The sequence below is a fragment of the Trifolium pratense genome, linkage group LG5 (genome assembly GCF_020283565.1).
Source record: "Trifolium pratense cultivar HEN17-A07 linkage group LG5, ARS_RC_1.1, whole genome shotgun sequence".
Taxonomy (NCBI): domain Eukaryota; kingdom Viridiplantae; phylum Streptophyta; class Magnoliopsida; order Fabales; family Fabaceae; genus Trifolium; species Trifolium pratense.
In genome coordinates, this window is record NC_060063.1 from 13,433,967 (window position 1) to 13,455,491 (window position 21,525).

A 21,525-nucleotide genomic window follows, 5' to 3' on the forward strand; every position below is an offset into this window, starting at 1 on the left:
GTAATGTTTGATAGGAGACAAACGTATATGGTCACTCATAGCCTTACAAGGGTAGCCATTTCTTGGGCAAGTTTTCGTAGTTTTAATTTCATTCCTCCTTGTGTTGATTATGTTTTAATCAATAATATGAGTTAAGTTTGTTTTGGTAAAAAAAAAAAAAAAACATGCCTTAGAATAGGCAATGACTCAGCGAACAATTTTTCTAGATCCTTCCTAATTGTTTCCCACTCTGTCCTTGAGCTACTTGACCGTAGTCTATTCCTTTCGAGCTATAACTTTGCCATAATTACACCGGAGGTGGTTCTTTTCCCATTATTCTTAAAATCTGCACCCATCCGGAAAAAAACCGTCACTAAACCAAAAATGCTATTCCTACATCTGACCTACCAGCCCATGTTATGCAATAATTTGTCTCAAATGCAAGTCATAAAACCGAAAATGCAATTTCAAATCCCACAAATCTCTTGAAATTCAAAGAACGGCACCCTTCTCCAAGTACTCACTTATGAAATTAAAAACATGCTTGCAGAGAAATCAAGTTTCACACTGATGCTGGCCATCATTATGCATAGATAGTGTTAAACCATTTAGGCTATACAGCTATGTCGACATTATCTGAGACCAGTTAAGTCTTCACTTTAGCACATAATGTTGTTAGTGTGCCGCATTCAAAATTGCTTGTGTATTGCTGAAGTGCCAAATCAATTAAGTAAATACATAGATGAGTTAACTTCAAAAAGGCGAAGTAGATCACATTGAAATGCTTAACCCATAGGAACCACTGTCAAATTGGAAGATAGTCACCACTCACTAGAGATAACATAGAGCAACATATGTACATTAATGATGTAATTCTACTTCAGTCAATTTCCCCTTTCCTATTCATCAAGTCATGATAATATAGTAGTACGCACATAGGTTGACCAAGAATACAAAATATGAACCAAAAAATCATATTTCCAACCTGGCAAGAAGAAAATAGTAATTAAAAACCGATATGGTAGATTATTAATAGACTAAAATTCTTGAATGGGAAACTTTAGCGACATACCATTGAGTTTTTGTATTTATTTTTCAGGTAATTAGTTATCAAGACCAAAGGAACCTAGAAAGAGCACAAAAATATTCATCATTACATGTCAACTGATATAAAATACAAAAGATATCATATTTATAAACAACTGAAACTGCACAAATTTGTCTAGAAAACATTTTCTTTCACTTGACTGTAGAAAAATGAAAACTATTACTTCAGATTTTCATTCCTGTTTGAGTGGAAATTTATTGTTTTGGGAGTTGGGTACCACAAAAAGTAAATTTTGTATTAAAAATAATAACTGAAACTCAATAATAGCCAAATTCAATGTACAAACAGGAGAATATGGCACTAAGCCTTTACCTGAAACATAATTCCAATAAAAGCCCACAACTTGAACATGTGGCAAGGAACAGCAATGCATAGCTACACTCAGATGAAAGAAAATTTATGAGCAAACATTGTATTTGATGTTATAACTATAGAATTACAATAAATAACTCAACTAATTAAAGAAAACATTGTAACTACACTTAAATAGGAACAAAAAAATTCTTCTAAAACGACACTTAAAAAGGAACGGAGGGAGCAATATATAACAGTTTGCTGAATGCCATATAAGAATCCATTTTTAAGATATCAGTTGTAGTATCAGTATCATCTAGCAGATATGATGTTAAAAAATATTGTCTTGAGATTCACATATTGGATTTCCTTGATCTTCTATGAAAGAGCCTTCTCACAGGTTACACATCCCAAAGGGGACGATTGAAGGCATTAATAGTTAATGAGTAAAGTATGGATACTGAATATTATGATGCATTTAAGGAAAGTAATTAACAATGTTGATATTCAAGCAAGAAGGGTCAAAGGAAGATTGGATTTATATCTGCAATAGGAGTGGAAGAGCCATGCTTATTATCTAAGAAAGGTGGACCATACACCTCTTTGGAATAAAGTTCCCTCCCTTTAAAATGTAAACAAACAAAATAAAAAGGGAGACGCATTAGATGGGGAACGCACCTCATGGAACACAGCAGAAACAAGGAAAGCAATCAAAGCAGCAGCACCCTGTATAGGATGAAAATCACAACACAAACACAGAAAACTAAGCAAAAACAATATATCTATGTTTTAACAAAAGATATTCCAATCCAAAGAAATGATAAACAATAATGTTATTAACCGATGGCTTAAAAAAAAGACTCAAATATTGAAGGACAACAAGGTTAGCACACTAGAAATAAAGTGAGCTCCACCTTCTTGTTTAATCATGTCAATCTAAATACAAATGCATGCTCGGTGCCTGATACAGATACAAAAGTCATCTGAAGTAACAAAACAGAAAATGCAAAGTTTGAATATTGTGTATCAGTTGAAAACTTTCTACCGATACCCAAGTCTTCAATATGCCGAAATTGTTAGGCCGGACGCCATGACCGGGGTTCCAACCCCGGCTCCCTCACTTTGTGTGTGTGAGTTTATGATGGCTTTGCCATTTCGTCTATGTACCAAAAAAAACGTAATGAACCAAATAAAAATGAAATGGGGTCAGATTTTAGAAAAATTACATGTTAAGGGAACTTGAATTCCAGAAAATTGCACATTTTCATGATTGATTTAAGTAATGGAAAACATTAACTTGCTTGATGGGGAAAAAACATCCGAATAAGTTCATTCTTACTCCAAAAATGTCAAATTATACAAGTAATGCATGAAAAGATAATTTATTTATATTTCTATAGATATAGCATTATTATTGTTCACATTATAATTTATAATTTAGTTATCATGATGACCAACGTCCTAGAGAAACAAATTACTTTGAATACAAATATGTTAGTTGTGTCTAAAGTATGCTTAGAAAGTATTGCTCAGAGGTCATTCAGCAAGATAGTAGGATGCTTGATTACCTTGGGTATACCAAACCTTATGCAGGGAAAATACACGTGACGAACCATCCATTTGTGAACAGGCTGCAATATGAAGGAATCCACTCAGTTGAATAGCAATGGATTAGAACTACACAATTTTTAAAAATTCTGATATGTTCTGAAATCTGGGTCCAGGGCCATATACTCGTTAAAATATTGGAAAGGTAAGCCAGAAAGCCATAGTTGAAAATACAAACTTTCTAGCTTACATAATATTTTAAAATAACCTTAGATTTCATCCACTGATAGAGTACTGCGTGTGTATGACTAGGCTTTGTGTAGAGTTTCTAAAAATTATAGTTATGTTAGTTTCTAGAATATTCCAACTCTGATGTGGTTCCTGTTAAATAGTGTCAGATGATTAGCAGTTACAATTCTGTTAAGGCTTGCTAGAGGCTTTGCAAGGCAAGCTGTAACTAATGTATAAATAAATTGTAACCTCACAGATTATTTAGGAAAAAATCATTCAGAAAGTCATAATTTCTCTCTCAAATCTCTGATATCAAATATACATTTACAGTAATTCCATCCAAAAAATTACATCAGGAAATCATTTTGTAGAGACAAGACTGAAAGGGAAACATACCATATTCCACATCCTCCAATACTGATGACCGCAGCAGCGTAAATGCATTCAACAAAAACGAGTCATGGATTTTCTTCATGGAAGTATTCTAACTAAAAAGACCCTAGAACACACCAGGACAAAGAGCTTACCTCTTCAACTGTTTGGGCATTCCACCAATCTCTGTAGAACTCACGATCACCGAACCGTAAAAGCTCCGCGAGTATATTTAACCTATATTCCAACAGTGGCTCGAAGGATTAAATGTCGTAACTATTAATATGAAAACACTATCAAAGAAAATATTTACTTTTAATAATCTACATAAAGAAGACACATATCAGAACATAATGGGTAGCACTTGTGCATGCAAATACAAGTCTAAACTATTCAATAGCAGAATAATTTTATAGATAAGAAGAAAGAAGAGATTGAAAAAGGAGAACAGGATCTCCTCATATCTCTCGGCAAATATAGTACAGGTCATCAATAAAATAAAACACTCCATTTCATAAGGGTTGAAAAATCAAGCAATAACAGACGCATAAATGTATAATCCTTTGAACATTGTCAGGGAAGAAGCTAGTTTTGGTGCCTATTGCTAGTGCTGACAAGCTACAACGAACACAATAAAGTAGGACTTTGATACATCAATTTATGGTGAGTGAAGGCAATTTTATTGTAATATGCTTTTAAAAGAGAATGTGTGTGTGTGTGTAGGGATGTCAATTTGCATCCGTCAGAGAGGATCCCCGCGGGGATTGCCCCGTTCGGAGCTCCGAAAACAGAGATTTTTTCCCCGTGGGGACGGCGATGGAGGCAAAAACTTCCCCGCAGGCACTTCGGAGTGGGGATCGGGGACGAAGCATCCGTCCCCGCGGATTCACCGAATCCATCCATATATACTTTTTGACATTATTGTTTTGGATAATTACTTAATATTTTGTCAAAAGTAACTTTATTTGTCTAATTTGGTTGGATATTTATCAATTACCAAACAGTTTTGAGATATTTTGGTTATGAATTTTTGTATGATTAGGCATACTTTGCTATATATTATGGAATGTTTTGGCTATTAGGTTTTTGTATGAATGCATTATGTGTTGTATTTATTTTTAAAAAAAGAAAGATGCAAAATATTTGTTTATAAATAAAACCGGAAAAATAATGTCATACTACTCTCATAATTTTGACCAAAAAATATAGAAATTTTATTAATATTCGATATTTGTGGATCTCCGTGGGTACTGTGGAGGTCTATGGGGATGGGGATGGAGACAAATATTCCTCCGTAGGGACGGAGATGGAGACAAAAACTCCCCCGCGGGCACTTCGGGGCGGGGAACGGGGAAGCTTCCTCCGCACATTCCCCTCCTCGTTGACATCCCTATGTGTGTGTGTGTGTTTGAAACACAGAGCAAAGAGGAAATACACACCAAAGATGGAAAAAGCAGTAGAACATGCAGAGCCAAACATAAACATTAGGAACAGAAAGCTTCAGAATTCTCTCAATGGCATATAGAAAGTTTCCCTTCAAAGGATGTTGTGAATTCTGGACAATAGGGTTCATATACTGCAAAATCATTTTTAAAAAAAAATGTCATCACTCAAAATATCTGCAGATAATTGAATAGAAAATTGAAGGGAAAACGGATTGAATGACAATTACATTTATTAACAGCTACTTCTTACCTGTTCTATTATAAATCCCATAACTCCTGTAAAGATTATCAGTTTGAGAAGTTGTCGACAGACCCAACCCTTTCGAACCGAAGGTGTGCGAGGATAGCTTGGCTGTAAGATTAATTCATCACATTAGAAACATAAGTGCAAAATACACATGAGTAAAATCATAGCTTGGTTGAAGGTATAGTGCTTTGTCTTCCATGTATAGAGGGAGGAAAAGGAATTCTTGGAATAATAAAATTATATTAATACTGCTGTGAATATGTTACAATAGATAAAACAATAACCCACATTTACATTAACATTTATATTAGAACTATAATCCTAATCCCATAAAAAAGAAAGAGAAAGAACTCTAATCATAATTTAAATAAAGAATAACTCATGTAAATAAGGAAATTAAAAAGCCAATAAAATAGTGGTAAGATATTCTAAAATATTTTACGATAGGATAATGGTTTGGTGAGATATTTTGGAGATATTGAACACCACTGGAAGGTATATTTAGACAAAGTCGGGGCCGAACTGCATCAGAGAAAAGAGTAAAACTAAATCACATATGGCATAAGAGTTGAGTTTAGACCACATTTTGGATAAGAGCTAGGGCCAGATCACATCTACCACAATAGCTGGAGCCAAATTATATATGCAAATTGAAATAAGCCAAGGCTAATCACACTGATAGGGGACTGGAACCTCCTATTAGGAAGGTATAGGAGGGAAAATAGGGGATAATGATCCAATGTAACTAACTGACCCTGTATAACTAACTGATTGCAGTGTAACTAACTACACTAACTGATGGCATTTAGTGAGTTATAGAAGTTAGGTGTTTGTTGTGTGTTAGGTTTTCTATATAAAGGAGTCATAAGGTTAGTAGAAGGTATCAATTAAGGTCATTCTTGTGTTTTTTTGAACAAGAAGATCATTCTTGTGTTGAGTCCAGGTCTCTCAAATACCTCACATTCTGTTACTTGCATAGAGATTAAATAAATATTCAATGAAGATTCATATTTTCTATTCATACTTGAGTTAGATCACACACCTATCACACTTGAGCAGCCGGGATAAAAGTTGGGGTAAACTAAATCAGAGATAGGAGAAGCCAACAGGGAATATAAAAACTAAGTAGATAGCCAAAAAGATGCCAGAATAGACAGTGGGATGAATTGATTTAAGGATCAGAGACAAGTTGTGGAAGCAGTACATAGAAAAACCAGCAGATAAAGAGAAAACTAGAGAGAAAGGGTGTGCAACAGATTCTGACAAGGCCTCTCTCTAACTAAAAACCTCAAACACTTTCCAAACCAAAAATGTAGCCATAAATAAGTCCATAAAAGAGTGAATTTTTAGATTATTTTAATAATAATCTATTAATATGGTTCATTTAACTAAAAAATTGGATTTAAATAAAAAATGGCCTAGTGTGATGGTTGTTTGGTCTATAATGGTAATTAGTCAATAGGGGTTTTATTTTGAAATTCAAAATAAATTCAAATCCCTATCTTCTTCCTTTTATAAATAGGTAGTTATAAGAGAAATAACTACATAAGAAAAAGGACATATACATAATAGAAAAGTGTGGTCATATAACAAAAAGGTTTAGTGAGACATAAGCAAAAAGGTAACTTCACCATCAAAAGAAAAGTGTGGACATAAACAAAAAGGTAACTTCACCATCAAAAGATACAGGAAAGGAAACGGCAGAGAGGAGAGAACAATTTCAATCAAGAACACTAAGAGAAGTTCATGGTTTAGTGAGAATCATAATATCAAGATCCTTAATTGAATTTTACTAACATGCATTGTATGTGCTTCAATCAGAAAAAATAAATGCATGCAGATGTCAGTAGATGTGAATCGAAAATAAGGCAACAATGACCAAATAAATGCACGCGGAAGAATTATATACATCAACACTTTGGTTAAAAGTTTCTGTTACCTGGTAGCATAATGTAGGCGCAACCATGAAGTATGCTAAACTATTGAAGCTCACATTGTGTGGGTACTCCATATCCAAAGTATCGGGCACTGTTTCTCCCTATACCACAGGTAACATGATTGAATAACGGGAAAAACATAACTTTCATCAGACACTCATTTGAACAGATTATAGCATAATGTCACCATGCATCAAGAAGCCAAGAACAGAGCTTTGGAGGGGAAGCAGAATGGATTTTATCATAAAAATTAGGAAATAAAACAGTATTTTTCCATGTCATTAAGTCATAGTACAGTAGTACCACAGACTACAGTCTGATCGTGCAGAATTTTGCTGTTAAAACTAAACATTACCTTTGCTATCTTTTCATTTGAAACCGTGAGTGCTCTCATATCATAGCTTGTATGTGCATATGACACCAATTTTAACCACACGATGCAAGTCAATAGCATCAATGTGGCACCTGATAAAAAAGCAGAATCACACCTGAACAGCAGAGCAACAGATCCATAAGATATCTATGCTATACTGATATCCATGAAATGACCAACACCTTCAATTTTAGATATTATATCCATCAAGTATACATTTTTTCAGTATCCCTCATAAGGAAAATAACTGTTTTAAAAAAAAATGCCACAGAGATGCGGTCAACTTTTATGCTAAAAAGCCATAGGGATTTATCACATGAGATGAAATAAGTATGAAGAAGCAGCAAAGTTGTTCAAAATTGATGTTCCTTGACATTAGTGTGTGCATGGTGCCAGTATTGGTGATTACTCAGTGGCTAGTGTTTATGAGCTTTTGTGCAATTTTAAACAGCATGCTATGACAAATGATTGGGATAAGGTGTGGAAAATTGAAGTCCCTGAAAGAATACGTAGCTTTGTTTGGTTAATAAAACATGATAGATTACTTACAAGATATAGATTGAACTACGTGCACATTGGTGAACCTTACTGTTACCGTTGTGGGAATGTGATGGAAACCACTCTTCGTGTCCTTAGAGATTGTCCCTTGGCTATGGTTATTTGGTTAAATGCTGTCAATTTGCAGCAATGTGAGGCTTTCTTTACAGTAGATTTATCGGATTGGATTAAGATTAATTTCAATCAACAGAAGTGGGTGAATTTTTGGGCAAAGGCCTGTCATGCTCTGTGGACTTGGCGTAATAAATTGATTCATGATGATGACTTCATAATGCCGAACAGACCTTGGTTGGAAATTAGCAGACGAGTTCAGCACTATGCAAATCAGATTAATGTTAGTTCAACTGTTGATTTGAGGAATAAAGTAATGACTGATATCCGTTGGCCTGCGGATCCAGGTTGGGTTAAAATCAACACCAATGGTGCTTCCAAAGGTGGTGGTGTGGCAGGATGTGGAGGAGTTATTAGGGGTGAGATGGTGGTTGGATGTGTCGCTTTACTAAAGGTCTGGGTGTTTGTAGTGCCATATGTAGCGGAACTTTGGGGAGTTTTGGAAGGGTTGCAGTTAGTGCGTGCTCGTGGATATCTCCATTTCGAGTTAAATATTGACTATTTGGCGGTCGTCTCAGTTCTTGCTTCAAAACAAGGGGGAGCAGCTGCTGGATGGTGTTTAGTGCAGAGGATTGTTAGTCTGCTTCAGCAAAATTGGGATGACCACCGATTTTATATGAGGAATGTCCTGCTCAAATACTATTTAGCTGACTTTGTTGGTTGTTCAAACCTGCATCCTGTAATGCGGTAGTTTTTCCTTTTCGGGCTACGGCTCTCTTGTAATCCAAAAAAAAAAAATGTCTGTTCCTTTGACATTGCTTTCTGTGGTTCTAATTATGATAATTTGAAAGATAATTTAACTTCTTCATTCTACGAACCAAATACTAAAATGAGGTTCCCCAAACAGCTTTGAAACTTTTCTCATGATGCAAAAATAATGTTTAAATATTCCTTCCTAGATAATGACATAATGCTCATATATTTCATTGACATATGATACATACATGTGTGATCACAATTGTCTGAAAAAGTTTATACAGATTCACAGGAGTCACCTATAAGTCTATATATACTGACCTGAGGATTACTAAAACTGGATAGATAATTGCAACAGTTGTAATTACAATGTGTAGTAGAACAACAACCTGCAACATTCAAATCAATATTCACATGCATGTTAAATATTAAAAATTATGTGACTAAAAATATCACACCACAATTAATTATGCTCTGAAACTGTTGTTACTTGCACAACAATCAAGGAACAGACATGAAATACAATAAAAGCTTACTTGGGAAAATCACTTACTGGTTCGGAAATACTCTTTTTTTGTGCTAATTTTTCAACTACAAAGGCAGCAAGCGGAAATATTGCAAGACTAAGACTGTGAAAGAAGCATAAATATTGTTACAGAATGTCATGTTGATTATTTAGTAGATGTCAGGAATAAAGTTATTCTTAAGGAGATCATCAAACTCAATACCAACACATGAAGAGAGGCCAATCTCTGAAAGATTTTGAACTAAACCAAAAGCCAGACCTAATCAACCATCCATACTGCAAACATATAAAAAAAAAATTAGAAAAGTAATACTGCCTACACTACTTCAGGGGACTTTTCAGGCCTACACACATAAAGTTATTTTTTTACAAGTTGGAAATTAAAATTTTGCAGGATATATAGACGAGTAAACGCTATAGTATACGAAAGAATTCACCACGAAACCCACGATTAAGTACATGGCTGCACTTCTCTGTCTAATCAAATATCAATTAAAATAAATCTGAAAAATATGAAACTGTCATTTGAAGGAATAAACGGTAGTGTGGTTTCAACGAAAATCATGTTGTAACATTTAGCATTTTTATAGATACACATTAGCAAGAATAAAAGTTAGAAGCAAACCTTCATTAGATTCTCAATGATAAGCCTACTGTTTACTGCAACAAGCACCACAATACAGAGATTGAACAGTCCTGCATGACTCTGTAATTCATCGATTAGTAGTTAATAATTATTCTAATCAGCCGGTTCTTTAGCCAAATACCGAGTTTTCAAAAAAAAGTAGTTAGTAATTATTCCCAAAATAAAACAATTACAGAAAATGCCAAAACAAACAAAAGTAGTTTACACAAACTCAAAAGTACCATTCTATTTAATCAAACACATAAATTAATCAATTAATCATACTTTAATTTAATATTTTTATATTAAAAATAAAAATAGCTTATAATTTTCTCTCAACTCCATAACCTCATTAGTTCATGATATTTAATTATTATTACTATTATATCAGCAACAAAATGCGATTAGTTACATTTTAAAATAAAATTATCGGTTAATTAAGTGGATTATGAGTCACGAAATGAGCCATGCAAAACTGAAATCAACAAACAGAGCGAGAAATCAACCTGTCTAAAAATGTTGCCGGAGCTAAGAGGACTTTCCTTGTTTCTCCGGTGAGCGGGAACTGAAGGACGGTAAGTGAATTTGAAATCGGTAACATCGGTGACATTTTCTTGATCAGTGACGTTGTTCTGAACCGCATTATCAATTCCTGCATGATCCGTTTTTCGATCCTTAACCTCTTTGTTGTTCTTACCGTTCAATGAATCGTCGGAGCCTGAATCTCTAACCGCATCTTGAGCTGCACTTTCGGCGTCGAATAGGCCTCCGGTTGATGTGGCGCTTGGTCTATGACGTAGAGAAGAGTGGCGGAGATCTGAGTCGGTTTGGATGGTTGTTACGGTTGCAGTTGCAGTGGTTACGGTGCTTTCCGGTACATCGGAAATTGCCATCAGGTGATCGGTGACGGAACCTGACGGTGTGAAATTACACTTAACTAATTTTTATTGATTCTGTTTTATAACGGACTGAGGAAAGTGATTTTACAGAGAGAGAGAGAGAGAGAGAGAGAGAGAGTCAGAAAACAAGAGAATGTAATTTTAATTAATGGAAAAAAAAGATTCTAAATGAGGTCGTGTAGCATATACGCTCACTTCGCGCTGTATTTAATCACAGTTGTTAATTTGAAATCAGACGGCTTATATAACAGATTAGTTATGACATAGTTAAATAATCTCAACAGTCGATCTAAATTGGATAAACGGTATCGCTCATGCATTTACTACGTCAAATTCACTTCATGATTGATATATAATAGAAGTGAAATATCAGAATGTGATAAAAACAAAATGTGTAAGAAAGAGAGGAAGGTTAATTAAGCTCTAATTATATTTTGAGTAAGGTTTCATTGTACTTTTTGTCTTTTTATTTTGTTAAATCATGAAAATAGTTTCTCTATTTTAAAATTGAATTTTTTGGTCATTTATTTTTATATTTGTTGTAATTTTGGTTCTAACTCATGCTTTTATTTTGGTCCTAAAAATGACGAATTTTGGTGTCAAAACAAGTGAACTTTGATCTCAATTATGGCATTTCATCTTTAAATTCGATGTTGGAGGATGCAAATAAAACATTATTTTTAGTGAGAAAAAAATGAATTAGGACCAAAATTGCAACAAATCCAAAAATAGAGACCAAAAATTTGATTTTAAAATAGGAAGATTATTTTTGTGAGTTTGATAAAATAAAAGACCAAAAATACGATTAGTTTTTGGGTAATTAATAAATTAAAAAGTAGAGAGTGAAGCTTATTAAAAAATTAGAGAGTGGGTGTTGTCTTGTCAATTGTGATGGGCCACTTGTGCGAGGTATGACGAGAAAGAAATGACATACTTTTTTTCCTCAAAACAAATTTAATATATTTCATTAATCAATAAAAGCTCGATATAAAAAGGAATAAACTCAAATTTATAAAAACTAGTTCAAGAATTGATTGCCCTTGCAAGAGTATGAACATTAAATTTGTTTGTCTTCTAACAAATTTTATCTCAAAGTTTACAAACGACAACATAATATAAAAAATATTAGCAACAAATAAAGTAACTCGGAGTTGCCTCTATGCTTCAACCAGACCGCATCCACCAGTAATTGAGAGTCGCTTTAAAATTGAACATGAACAAAACTTTGAGTATCGATAATGCAATATGCACCAAAACAGTGTTGCAACACGCCTTATTGTACCATTATCCTCCTTATTTTTTTATCCGAAATCACTCATGTCCATCATTTCTTCTTGTCATATATCTAAATAAATGTTATTCACATATATTTGAATTGTTATTTTTCTGTGTTTGTCACCTAAGTGCGGTGTTGTTGTTTGTTCGTCGACTTGTGCGGCATTTTTTGGTTATCTCATCTTAACGCGGTGTTTCGTTTAGTCGGAGTGGCAGATTAGCTTTAACTCATTACAAGTTCAACCAATGATATATAAATTTGGAGGCATACGATCGTTGGAATGACAAATCAGTTTTAAGATGAATAAGTTTGAGTATCACGATTCAAACCCGATCCTGCAATAATCTATTATGTCCCTATTTATTAATTGAGTTATGCTAACGAGACTCAAAGTTTTAATTCTTACTCCTTATATATACAGTAACACGTAATATTCCTACCGTAAATAAATCTAATTCAAGATAAGAATTTTTATTTGTATGTGAAGAATATAATAATAAAAATCCAGTAACCGAACAGAAACTTTGGAATTTGTATTGGCATTTTATTAATTGTATATTTTGTCTTTTGTTTTGGGGTGTGTGTGAATTGCGATTGTTTGTTAGTGATTAGATTTTTTTAAGAAGATTGATGGACGAAGCACCGGATGTTGTGAAGGGGAAAGTGTGAAGGAAATGGGGTTGGAAGGTTCCTCCATAGGAGGGGAAAAAATACTTAGGAGACACATCTTATTATTGACAATATAATTAAAGTACGGTCAAACTATTGTTAAAGATTTTAGAAATGGTAATTATTTCTTGAAATAATAAATTTTTAACTTTTAAAAAAATAAAATGCACAATTTTTAATACATTATTTTTATCTTTAATACTTTAAAGTGTGCCCTATATGTTAGTTTTTCCGTTAAAGTAACCGTTAACTTTTATGTTTATTGTGAATGAAGCTACAAATACCTTCTTACGTCATAACTTGACTATATGTTATATGGACATCGAAAGACTATACAAAATTACAAAGTTCAAACTATGTCCGTCTCTCGAAAAGTTACTTGGTTGAGAGCTCGCTCTTTGACTAGGAGGAATTTGGGTTGAGTTTTGGCACAAGGAAAATTCAAAACCTATTATGAAGAGTTCGGATCTGCTCTAGTTATCGAGTTCCACGCATGGCGATTTTTATTTTCAACAGACCAGATTTAAAGTATTAAAATCAGTATTTTATAAATAAATAGAAAAAGATTGCAACCCAAATCGACATGCGACATGCAACACAAGTATCCCGACCTTCCACTACTCTAACCTATAATACATTGATTGAAGCTCAACCTTTCAAATCCCGTTTTCCCTTTTCTTTTCTTTTTTCTTCAGATTTTGATTCAACGTAATTGATTCAACACAAATGGTGTGGATTGAAAAGAGAAAATAGTGAGATTTTCATCCAGTAATTGAACAAAGAAAGTGAATTGAAAATTGTGGGTTGAAATGAGAAAGGGATGAAATTTGTTGATATGCCATAGTTAAGGTGAATGTAGTAGACACCATTTTTTTTGAGTTTAAATATTATATTGTGCCAATTGCAGAATGAACATTAACAACTAAAACGAATTAAGGTGAATGCAATGGTTGCACCATTTCTCTGAGATTAAACCAGAACATTGATACGGAACGGAACAGCCATCAGGCCAGCCAAGCGTTACAAGAGTAATAAATTTTTATCTTACATTTTGCACTTCAAATCTGGTCAAACATCAGCATGTGGAAATGGATATAAACAGAGGGAGTAGTTTCTTTTTTCTTTTTCTCTTGTAGTAGTTTGGAACCAAATAATAATTTTTTTTCTCTCATAAATAAATAAATACTATCAAAAAAGTCAGTTAAAGTCATCAATTAAATCAGTTATATAAAATAAATATTACAAATTATCTTATATTTAGTTATGAATCAAAGTTTTTGAATTTGATTTTCAAAATTGACTAGAGATTAGAGAATTCGAAACTCAGTAAACCGATCCAACATTGCCAATAGATTCCATGTTATATACAAAATATTGTGTTAAGTTCCACCCAACTGTATGGACATAAGCTAGTTTTTTTTTTTTTACAAAATAGCAATATTTTTTGTTGACATAAACTACAATTTTATATCACCACCATATGCCTTATATTAGACAAACACCTGTACTCAATATTGTAGTGCATAATAGCAATTTATTCAAATTTATTTGACAACACTGATCATTACAAATGATGCTGAATGCCATGTTCAGCTTATTAAACACCATTTGAATACTACTATATTTTTTTTTACTAAAAACGCCATTTGAATATAGTTGTGCAGCAATCAATCAAGAGAATGCAATGTTTTATAACTAATAAAAGCATAATATATGTAACTTGACTGGATATTAAATCATCAAATGTTATGGCACACCGTCCCCAATGAACAAACACTTACTGGGTGCCAACCATGCCAGCGATTCGGCTTTGCTAAATCAAATTATTTCAGCGTATATTAGAATCAGAATAATAACTAAAAACTTAAATCTAAAACTTGCTCATTAGGAAAGGTGCAAAAACGATCAACACACCAATTCAGACAATAATAATGGATTCCATGTTGCGAGTACTTATCACTTAGGATATTCAGACTGAAAATGTAAAATAAATTACTACACCTATTAAAAAGGTCAAACAAGGTTTGAAAACAGAAATACAACAAATGGGCCAAAAAGGGGGGAAACATTACATACCACTTACCTCAGAAACCAACTTCCCTCTAGTATGATCGAAGAAAAAATCTCATCACAGAAGTTCGGCAACATTGGAAGGCAGCTCCTCAATTATCACATTGTAGAACTTCTGGATGTCACTCAGCATTCTTTCATCATCTGTTGTCACAAAGTTAATGGCAACACCTTTCCTACCGAACCTTCCACTACGACCAATACGATGGAGGTAGTTTTCAGGCTGTGTGGGGAGATCATAATTTATAACTAAAGACACTTGCTGCACATCAATACCACGTGCAAGAAGATCAGTAGTAATTAAAACACGGGAAGATCCAGAACGGAATTCACGCATAATAATGTCTCTAGTATTCTGGTCCATGTCTCCGTGTGTTGCTGAGACAGTGTGGTCACGGCTTCTCATCTTGTCAGTCAGCCAGTCAACCTTCCGTCTGGTGTTGACAAAAATGACACTCTGAGTGATTGCCAATGTCTCATAAAGATCACAGAGTGTGTCGAGCTTCCATTCCTCTTTATCAACATTGACATAAAATTGTTTAATACCCTCCAAGGTGAGCTCATCACGCTTCACAAGAATTCTCACAGGTTTGTTCATAAACTTCCTTGTGATCTCAAGCGCCTCAGGAGGCATGGTAGCAGAGAAAACTCCCACTTGAATCTTAGATGGCAACAGCTGGAATATATCATAGATCTGAAAATAAAATGAAGGTTATAACATGTACGCATTAATTCTTTTAGGACATTAAATCAATAAGCAAATAAAAATCAATGAAGATTAAATCTTCAAGATAAATGAAAGGAAGTTATTTTCATTTTTTTAATTTCGCTTCAACAGTATAAGAGTGTGTTTATTTACACTCAAGCAATGATTTTGCTAGTAAAGTGCGCTTCAGAATATATATTCCCATGATTCAAACAAGTTTTAAAACTAATCCTACCTGTTATTATTTAAATTTAAATAGGCAAATAAAAATTAAATCTTTAAGATAACTGAAAGGAACTTATTTCCATGTAATAGTTTAGCTACCGACAGTACAGGTGTTTGTTTTCCAGGTATGCAAAAACATGCCCAGAAAATATATTTCCCATTTTGAACTCCTAGAGATAGAATTCCCAGAAAAAGTATACCTAGAAATGTGATTCTATAACTCAACGAACTCCACAAAAAAAATCACGTATGAAAAAGTAGTGATTCTATACTATAAAAAAATTAAATGTTAAAAATTAATTGTAAGAGAAATAACTTGTTCAAAAAAATCGTAAGAGGAATAAAAATTAAAAGGCACCTGATCCTTAAAACCACGAGAAAGCATTTCATCAGCTTCATCCAATACAAACATTTTGATGACATCAGGTCGAAGCGACTGTCTGCGCAGCATGTCAAATACACGACCAGGGGTACCAACAACGACATGAACACCACTTGACAGAATGCGTTGGTCTTCACGCACACTGGTTCCTCCCACACAGGCATGCACCTTCACACCTAGATAATCTCCAAGTGCACGCATGACCTTCTCAATCTGCTGAGCAAGCTCACGAGTTGGTGCCAAGACCAAGGCTTGGCATTCTGTCAAACTGTAGTCAAGTTGCTGCAGAATCCCAGAGCAGAAGGTTGCTGTCTTTCCTGTTCCAGACTGAGCCTGTTGTATAACATCAAGTCCCTTGCAAAATGGAACTATTCCACGTTGCTGAATTGCAGATGGCTTCTCAAAACCTAAAATACAAACCTAATTAGGTTAAGTATTTGCCATTTGGCCATACATTTATATCAATAAAGAAATCAAGAGCAAGTGGCACCAAACCGAACAAAATTTAGGACCAAAAGAGCCCAAACTATTACATTTCAATTTTAATTAGATGAAAGCATGAAAAAAATCCCATTTTGTTTAAAAGTTAAAGATAGGAAAGAAGAAAGTAAAAAAGGAAGATAAAAAAGATAAATTCTACCATATGCATAAATGCCTCTAAGAAGATTCTCTTGCAAGCCCATAGCATCAAAACTATCATAAACCTCATCATAAGATGTGAAGAAGTCCTGTGCATCAGTTGTGAGCCTGTAGCCGCCGAGTTATCAAAATCAAACAAACATAATTAGAATAACATAATAAAACAGAATTGTACACTTCACTTCAAAACAAGAACAAAGCAATGACAATAAGTTCTTACAACTCATTCATTTTGGAATCAAATTGCTTAGCATCAAACTGAGAACCCTCTGGTGCAACGCCTGCCATGATTGCTGCAAGATGAAAAGAAATAATATTACCACGCAATTTCTAGAGCAAGTTTAATTTGGCAATCAGCCAATCCAAACAAAATCCATTTCCAGCTCAAATGTGCCATTCATTGCCTTAAAACATGTTAAGCAAACAAAAATTCATGTTTGTAGCATACATGGCATCTACTCAGAGACAATGTTATTTCCTTCAGCAATTATAAAAATCTCATTAGTGTCAAATGAAGTAACCTAATATTTTCAAGATAACATCATCTTTTGAAGAAACTTGCACGGAGTTTATTCGGGTGAAGGACAGCAAAATCCCTCCAAATTCAATTTAGCTCCCTTCAGTACTGGGAAGATTCGGAAGGAAAATAATACTAGTTTCAAAAAAATTAATTTTTATAATAAAAACTGTTATAATAAAAGATAAAAGCTATAATGGTATACAAATTAAACACTTTTCTGCATTAAAATCTCTTCCCTCCCATTATACTAAACAGATAATTTGTTAGCATGCTTCGCGTCTTAACAAAAAAATTACTATTACTATCAATTTCGATCACTCACCTCCCTCCTCCTTTAAACCAAACCAAACAAACACTTTTAACTATTTTCAATCTACCTCAAGAAAAGTGCATACCCTTTTGCTTATTAAAAATTCAAAGTAATTTATTTCAAACTATACATACATACATCCCAATAAAAAAATACACTTTCAAATATCCCAATACATAAATCACTTCGTTCGAACTCACTTCAAATAAAATCAAGTTTCCAAAATATAATTCTGTCAACTCACACAAAGAAGAAAAACACAAGCAAAACTAAACAAACCATTAGCATAAATTAACTCAATAGATAAAAAAAAAAGATTAAAATAAATATAATACGATCTTAAAATTAATTAACAAAACCATAACCTAAAACGAAAATTAAGCAATCAAAATCACCATAAGCTACAACCAAACCAAAAAGAAACAGAATCTATAACAATCAAACTTCAAAAAACATTAAAACAGTGTGCAAAATCAACAATAGAAAACCACAAATCCAAACAGATCCAAAAGTTAAAAACTCTATATCAAGTAAATCGATTAAAACAAAAGAAAAAATTACTCAGAAAACGATCGATACTGCGAATATGAAAAAAGCGAAAAGATAGAATCGAATCGGAAAAGAGGAAAGAAGAAAAAAGCGACCTTAAGGAGATGAAAGAGTTATTGATCGGAGAGAAAAAGTGCGATGAAGTTGTTGATCGGAGAATGGTTATTAGGGTTTCCAAAACTCCTCAGATCTAAGCCGCGGAGTTGAGGAAAGAGAGAGAGCGAAGAGCGTTTTTTTTTTGTTTGCGAAAAGCAAGTGAGTGAGAACTGTGAAAAGACAGAAGATTATAGCAACAAAAAAAACATACCCTAGTTTGCGTTTGGCTATGGGAGTGTATGTGATTTTACGTATTTAGCCCTGGTCCCGTACCCCCAGGTCAAACCGCCATTTGACATGAGAAAAAAAAAACAAATTCATAAAAGTTTTTATAAAAAGTTATTATATAATTTATATTTGAAGATTTTCTATAATATATATATATATATATATATAAGGAGTATATATAATAATTAAATAATTGGACTAAAAAAAAATTTAATTGGACTCATCGGCTCTGTTTGGTAAGGCCAATAAACTAGTTTTTAGCTTATAAGCTAAAAGCTCTGTTTGGTAACAATTTTTTTTTTAAAAAAAAAAAAATCTTATAGCTTATTTTACTAGCTTATAGCTTATATTTCAAATGCTATTTCAAGTAGCTTATGAGCTTATATACTTATCATTTTTTCTTCCGATTTTACCTCTATCATCTTACTTGAAAAAAAATAAATATTAATTAAATATATCTTTTTATGTCATTTCATTCTTATAAGCTAGTTCAACCGCTAATTTTACCAAACACTACAAATTCAATCAGCTACATTATTCGCTATAAGCTAAAAGCTAGCTCATAAGCTATCCGCTATAAGCTTATCCGTCAAAAGCTAGCTTATCAGCTATCCGCTATTTTTTTACCAAACAAAGTCATTGTCCCCGTGAGCTTAACTCAGTTGGTGGAGATATCACACCATATGTGCAGGAGTTGGAGTTCGAACTCTGGACACTCCACTTATTTACCTTTAAGGTTAATTTTCTAGCCACTAGGCTACTTGACAAAAAAAAATGGAGAGAATCTTGATTCCAATTTGACGAGTTAAGATCTCTATTTTTTATCTTCGCCATTACTAATAATATTTGGAAAATATACAGACATTTAGTGCATTTAACTGATTAATATAATATGTTCATAAAAAAAATTAATATATATTTGAAAACTCTTCAAAACTATTGTAATGAAGAAGGAAAATGGAAAAAACAAATCTATATATATAAATTCTAGATAGTTCTCCTACCACTAGTCCTAACCCTAATTGTATCAATCAATCATAGTCTTTAGATCATTTCTTTTTGTGGATAAATCAAGAGTTAGATAATAACATCTTTTAATGTTTTTTTAGTGTCAAACCTTTTGATTGACATTCCCATTATAATAAAAACAGTTTTGTGAATTTATTATTTTATAATATATATATGTCTTACATCCCTCCTCATACATATATGGGCATGTGAAATTTCTATTTGGAAGGGTTATTAGTGTTGTAGAAGAATGATATGTTTCTGAAATTTTATGATTTTACTGTATGTTTCTTTTTCTTTGTATTTGACGAGTGAGTCTATATTGTTGATTTTGCAAGTATATATAGATTTTGATGCTCTTTATTCTATTTTAACACTTTATCATAGTCATTGTATAACCCTTCTACCAAACCCTCTTTCTCATCCTTATTTCTTCATTTCTTTCCCTTTTAATATTCAATATTTATTTTTTTTCTTAGCATTCTTATTGTCTAATTTGTGATATTTCTGTAGTGGGACTTTGCATGATATTTACGAAACACTACAAATAAATCGTTTGAAATGCAATTACAATATTGTTAATAGTTTTAATTAAGTTTTATTGCTAATATTATTTTGATAATATCTATTGTTTCAATTATTAATTTATTATTGATACAAATAATTTTTTGACGCTTCATTATAAAACAACGCATAATGTTCGTACATCGCACACTACTACATTTACCAAGATCGATGCTCCACACATTCCAATGAACCATTTTGATTTTATGCCATTCCAAGATATTTTGAATTCAACTGAAGAAGAAAAAATAGTTAGTAATGATTATTAGCTTTCGTTTTAATTTAAATCTCATATATTGATTGATATTTTAATTTGGATAATATGTGTCTATTTTAATTGTTTTAGATGTTATTGCGCATGTGATTGAAAGAAGTGAATTCAACATTATTATAATATAAAATACCGCATAATACCCGTGCATCGCACGAGTGTGAGACTAGTGAAGGGAATCTCTATTCCAATTTTACCTTCACCATGTCCCTTATCAACTACTTAATGTATGGTTGGCGTCACATTGAGAGACTCGGAATCACGGGGACCTGTGGTGATTTTGTAGAAGCTACACTCTGTAGTTTTTAGAAAGTCATGATTGATCATCGTAATTTTGACATATTCACCGTGATACCAATCATATACTTTTTTTTACTAAACCGAAATACTCAAATACACCGTAATATTCACCCTAATACCAATCATACACTTAATATACTAGTTTTACCATTTTACATTTAACTTCTTACCCTTCATTTTTTCACCATTCTTTCAATTTTTTGGAAATTGTGCACCAGAACAAAATTTAGGTGAGTCTTCTGGATTGTTAATTTTTTTAATTTTAATTTTAAAAATCGGAATACTCATAGAAAATGTTTCGATTTATTAATTTTTTTGAATTTCAATTTTGTATATTGAAACACTCATAGAAAGTATCTCGGTTTATTAATTTTAGCGAATTTCGATTTTGTAAATTATACACCGAAAAACTTTGTATATGTATTTCGCAAACCAAAATACTCGTATAAAGTGTTATGGTAAATTTTCCAGATTTCGATTTTGAAAATTATACAACGGTTATATGTTTGTGTAAGCATGATTAATATGGAGATCTGTTTTTTACTTTGCTGTATGGATATCATTAATTCTTAATTAGTAAAAATTATAAAAACTTGATATTTTGAAAATACCCATCAAAACAAATCAAACAAGATCTTATATGCTAATATTTACATCTATATATTATTAAAAAAAAGGTAAAGTAAGATAAGTGAACAGTGTCATTTAGTCAAAGTAGCTCTTATAAAACGGGACGGAGGGAATATTTATTAGTGACGAGATT

At 32.9% G+C, this 21,525-nt stretch overlaps 2 protein-coding genes across 2 annotated transcripts; both read right to left on the bottom strand.

The window, feature by feature from the left end:
• Window positions 1-701: 701 nt before the first annotated feature.
• On the bottom strand, window positions 702-11,159 carry LOC123882906 (diacylglycerol O-acyltransferase 1C-like). The gene is made up of 16 exons (XM_045931558.1): window positions 10,557-11,159; window positions 10,051-10,131; window positions 9,628-9,701; window positions 9,453-9,528; window positions 9,221-9,288; window positions 7,517-7,649; window positions 7,164-7,262; window positions 5,228-5,329; window positions 4,972-5,108; window positions 3,688-3,769; window positions 3,557-3,577; window positions 2,950-3,012; window positions 2,060-2,107; window positions 1,400-1,462; window positions 1,052-1,105; window positions 702-964 (listed from the first exon to the last, which is right to left on the bottom strand). The coding sequence occupies exons 1-16, from the start codon at window positions 10,941-10,943 to the stop codon at window positions 860-862; spliced, it is 1,593 nt and encodes a 530-aa protein (XP_045787514.1). The 5' UTR covers window positions 10,944-11,159; the 3' UTR covers window positions 702-859.
• A 3,652-nt stretch (window positions 11,160-14,811) lies between these two features.
• LOC123882908 (eukaryotic initiation factor 4A-10) lies at window positions 14,812-18,617 on the bottom strand. Its single transcript, XM_045931560.1, has 5 exons — window positions 18,391-18,617; window positions 17,137-17,209; window positions 16,918-17,024; window positions 16,254-16,684; window positions 14,812-15,658 (listed from the first exon to the last, which is right to left on the bottom strand). The coding sequence occupies exons 2-5, from the start codon at window positions 17,202-17,204 to the stop codon at window positions 15,023-15,025; spliced, it is 1,242 nt and encodes a 413-aa protein (XP_045787516.1). The 5' UTR covers window positions 17,205-17,209; window positions 18,391-18,617; the 3' UTR covers window positions 14,812-15,022.
• Window positions 18,618-21,525: the final 2,908 nt, after the last annotated feature.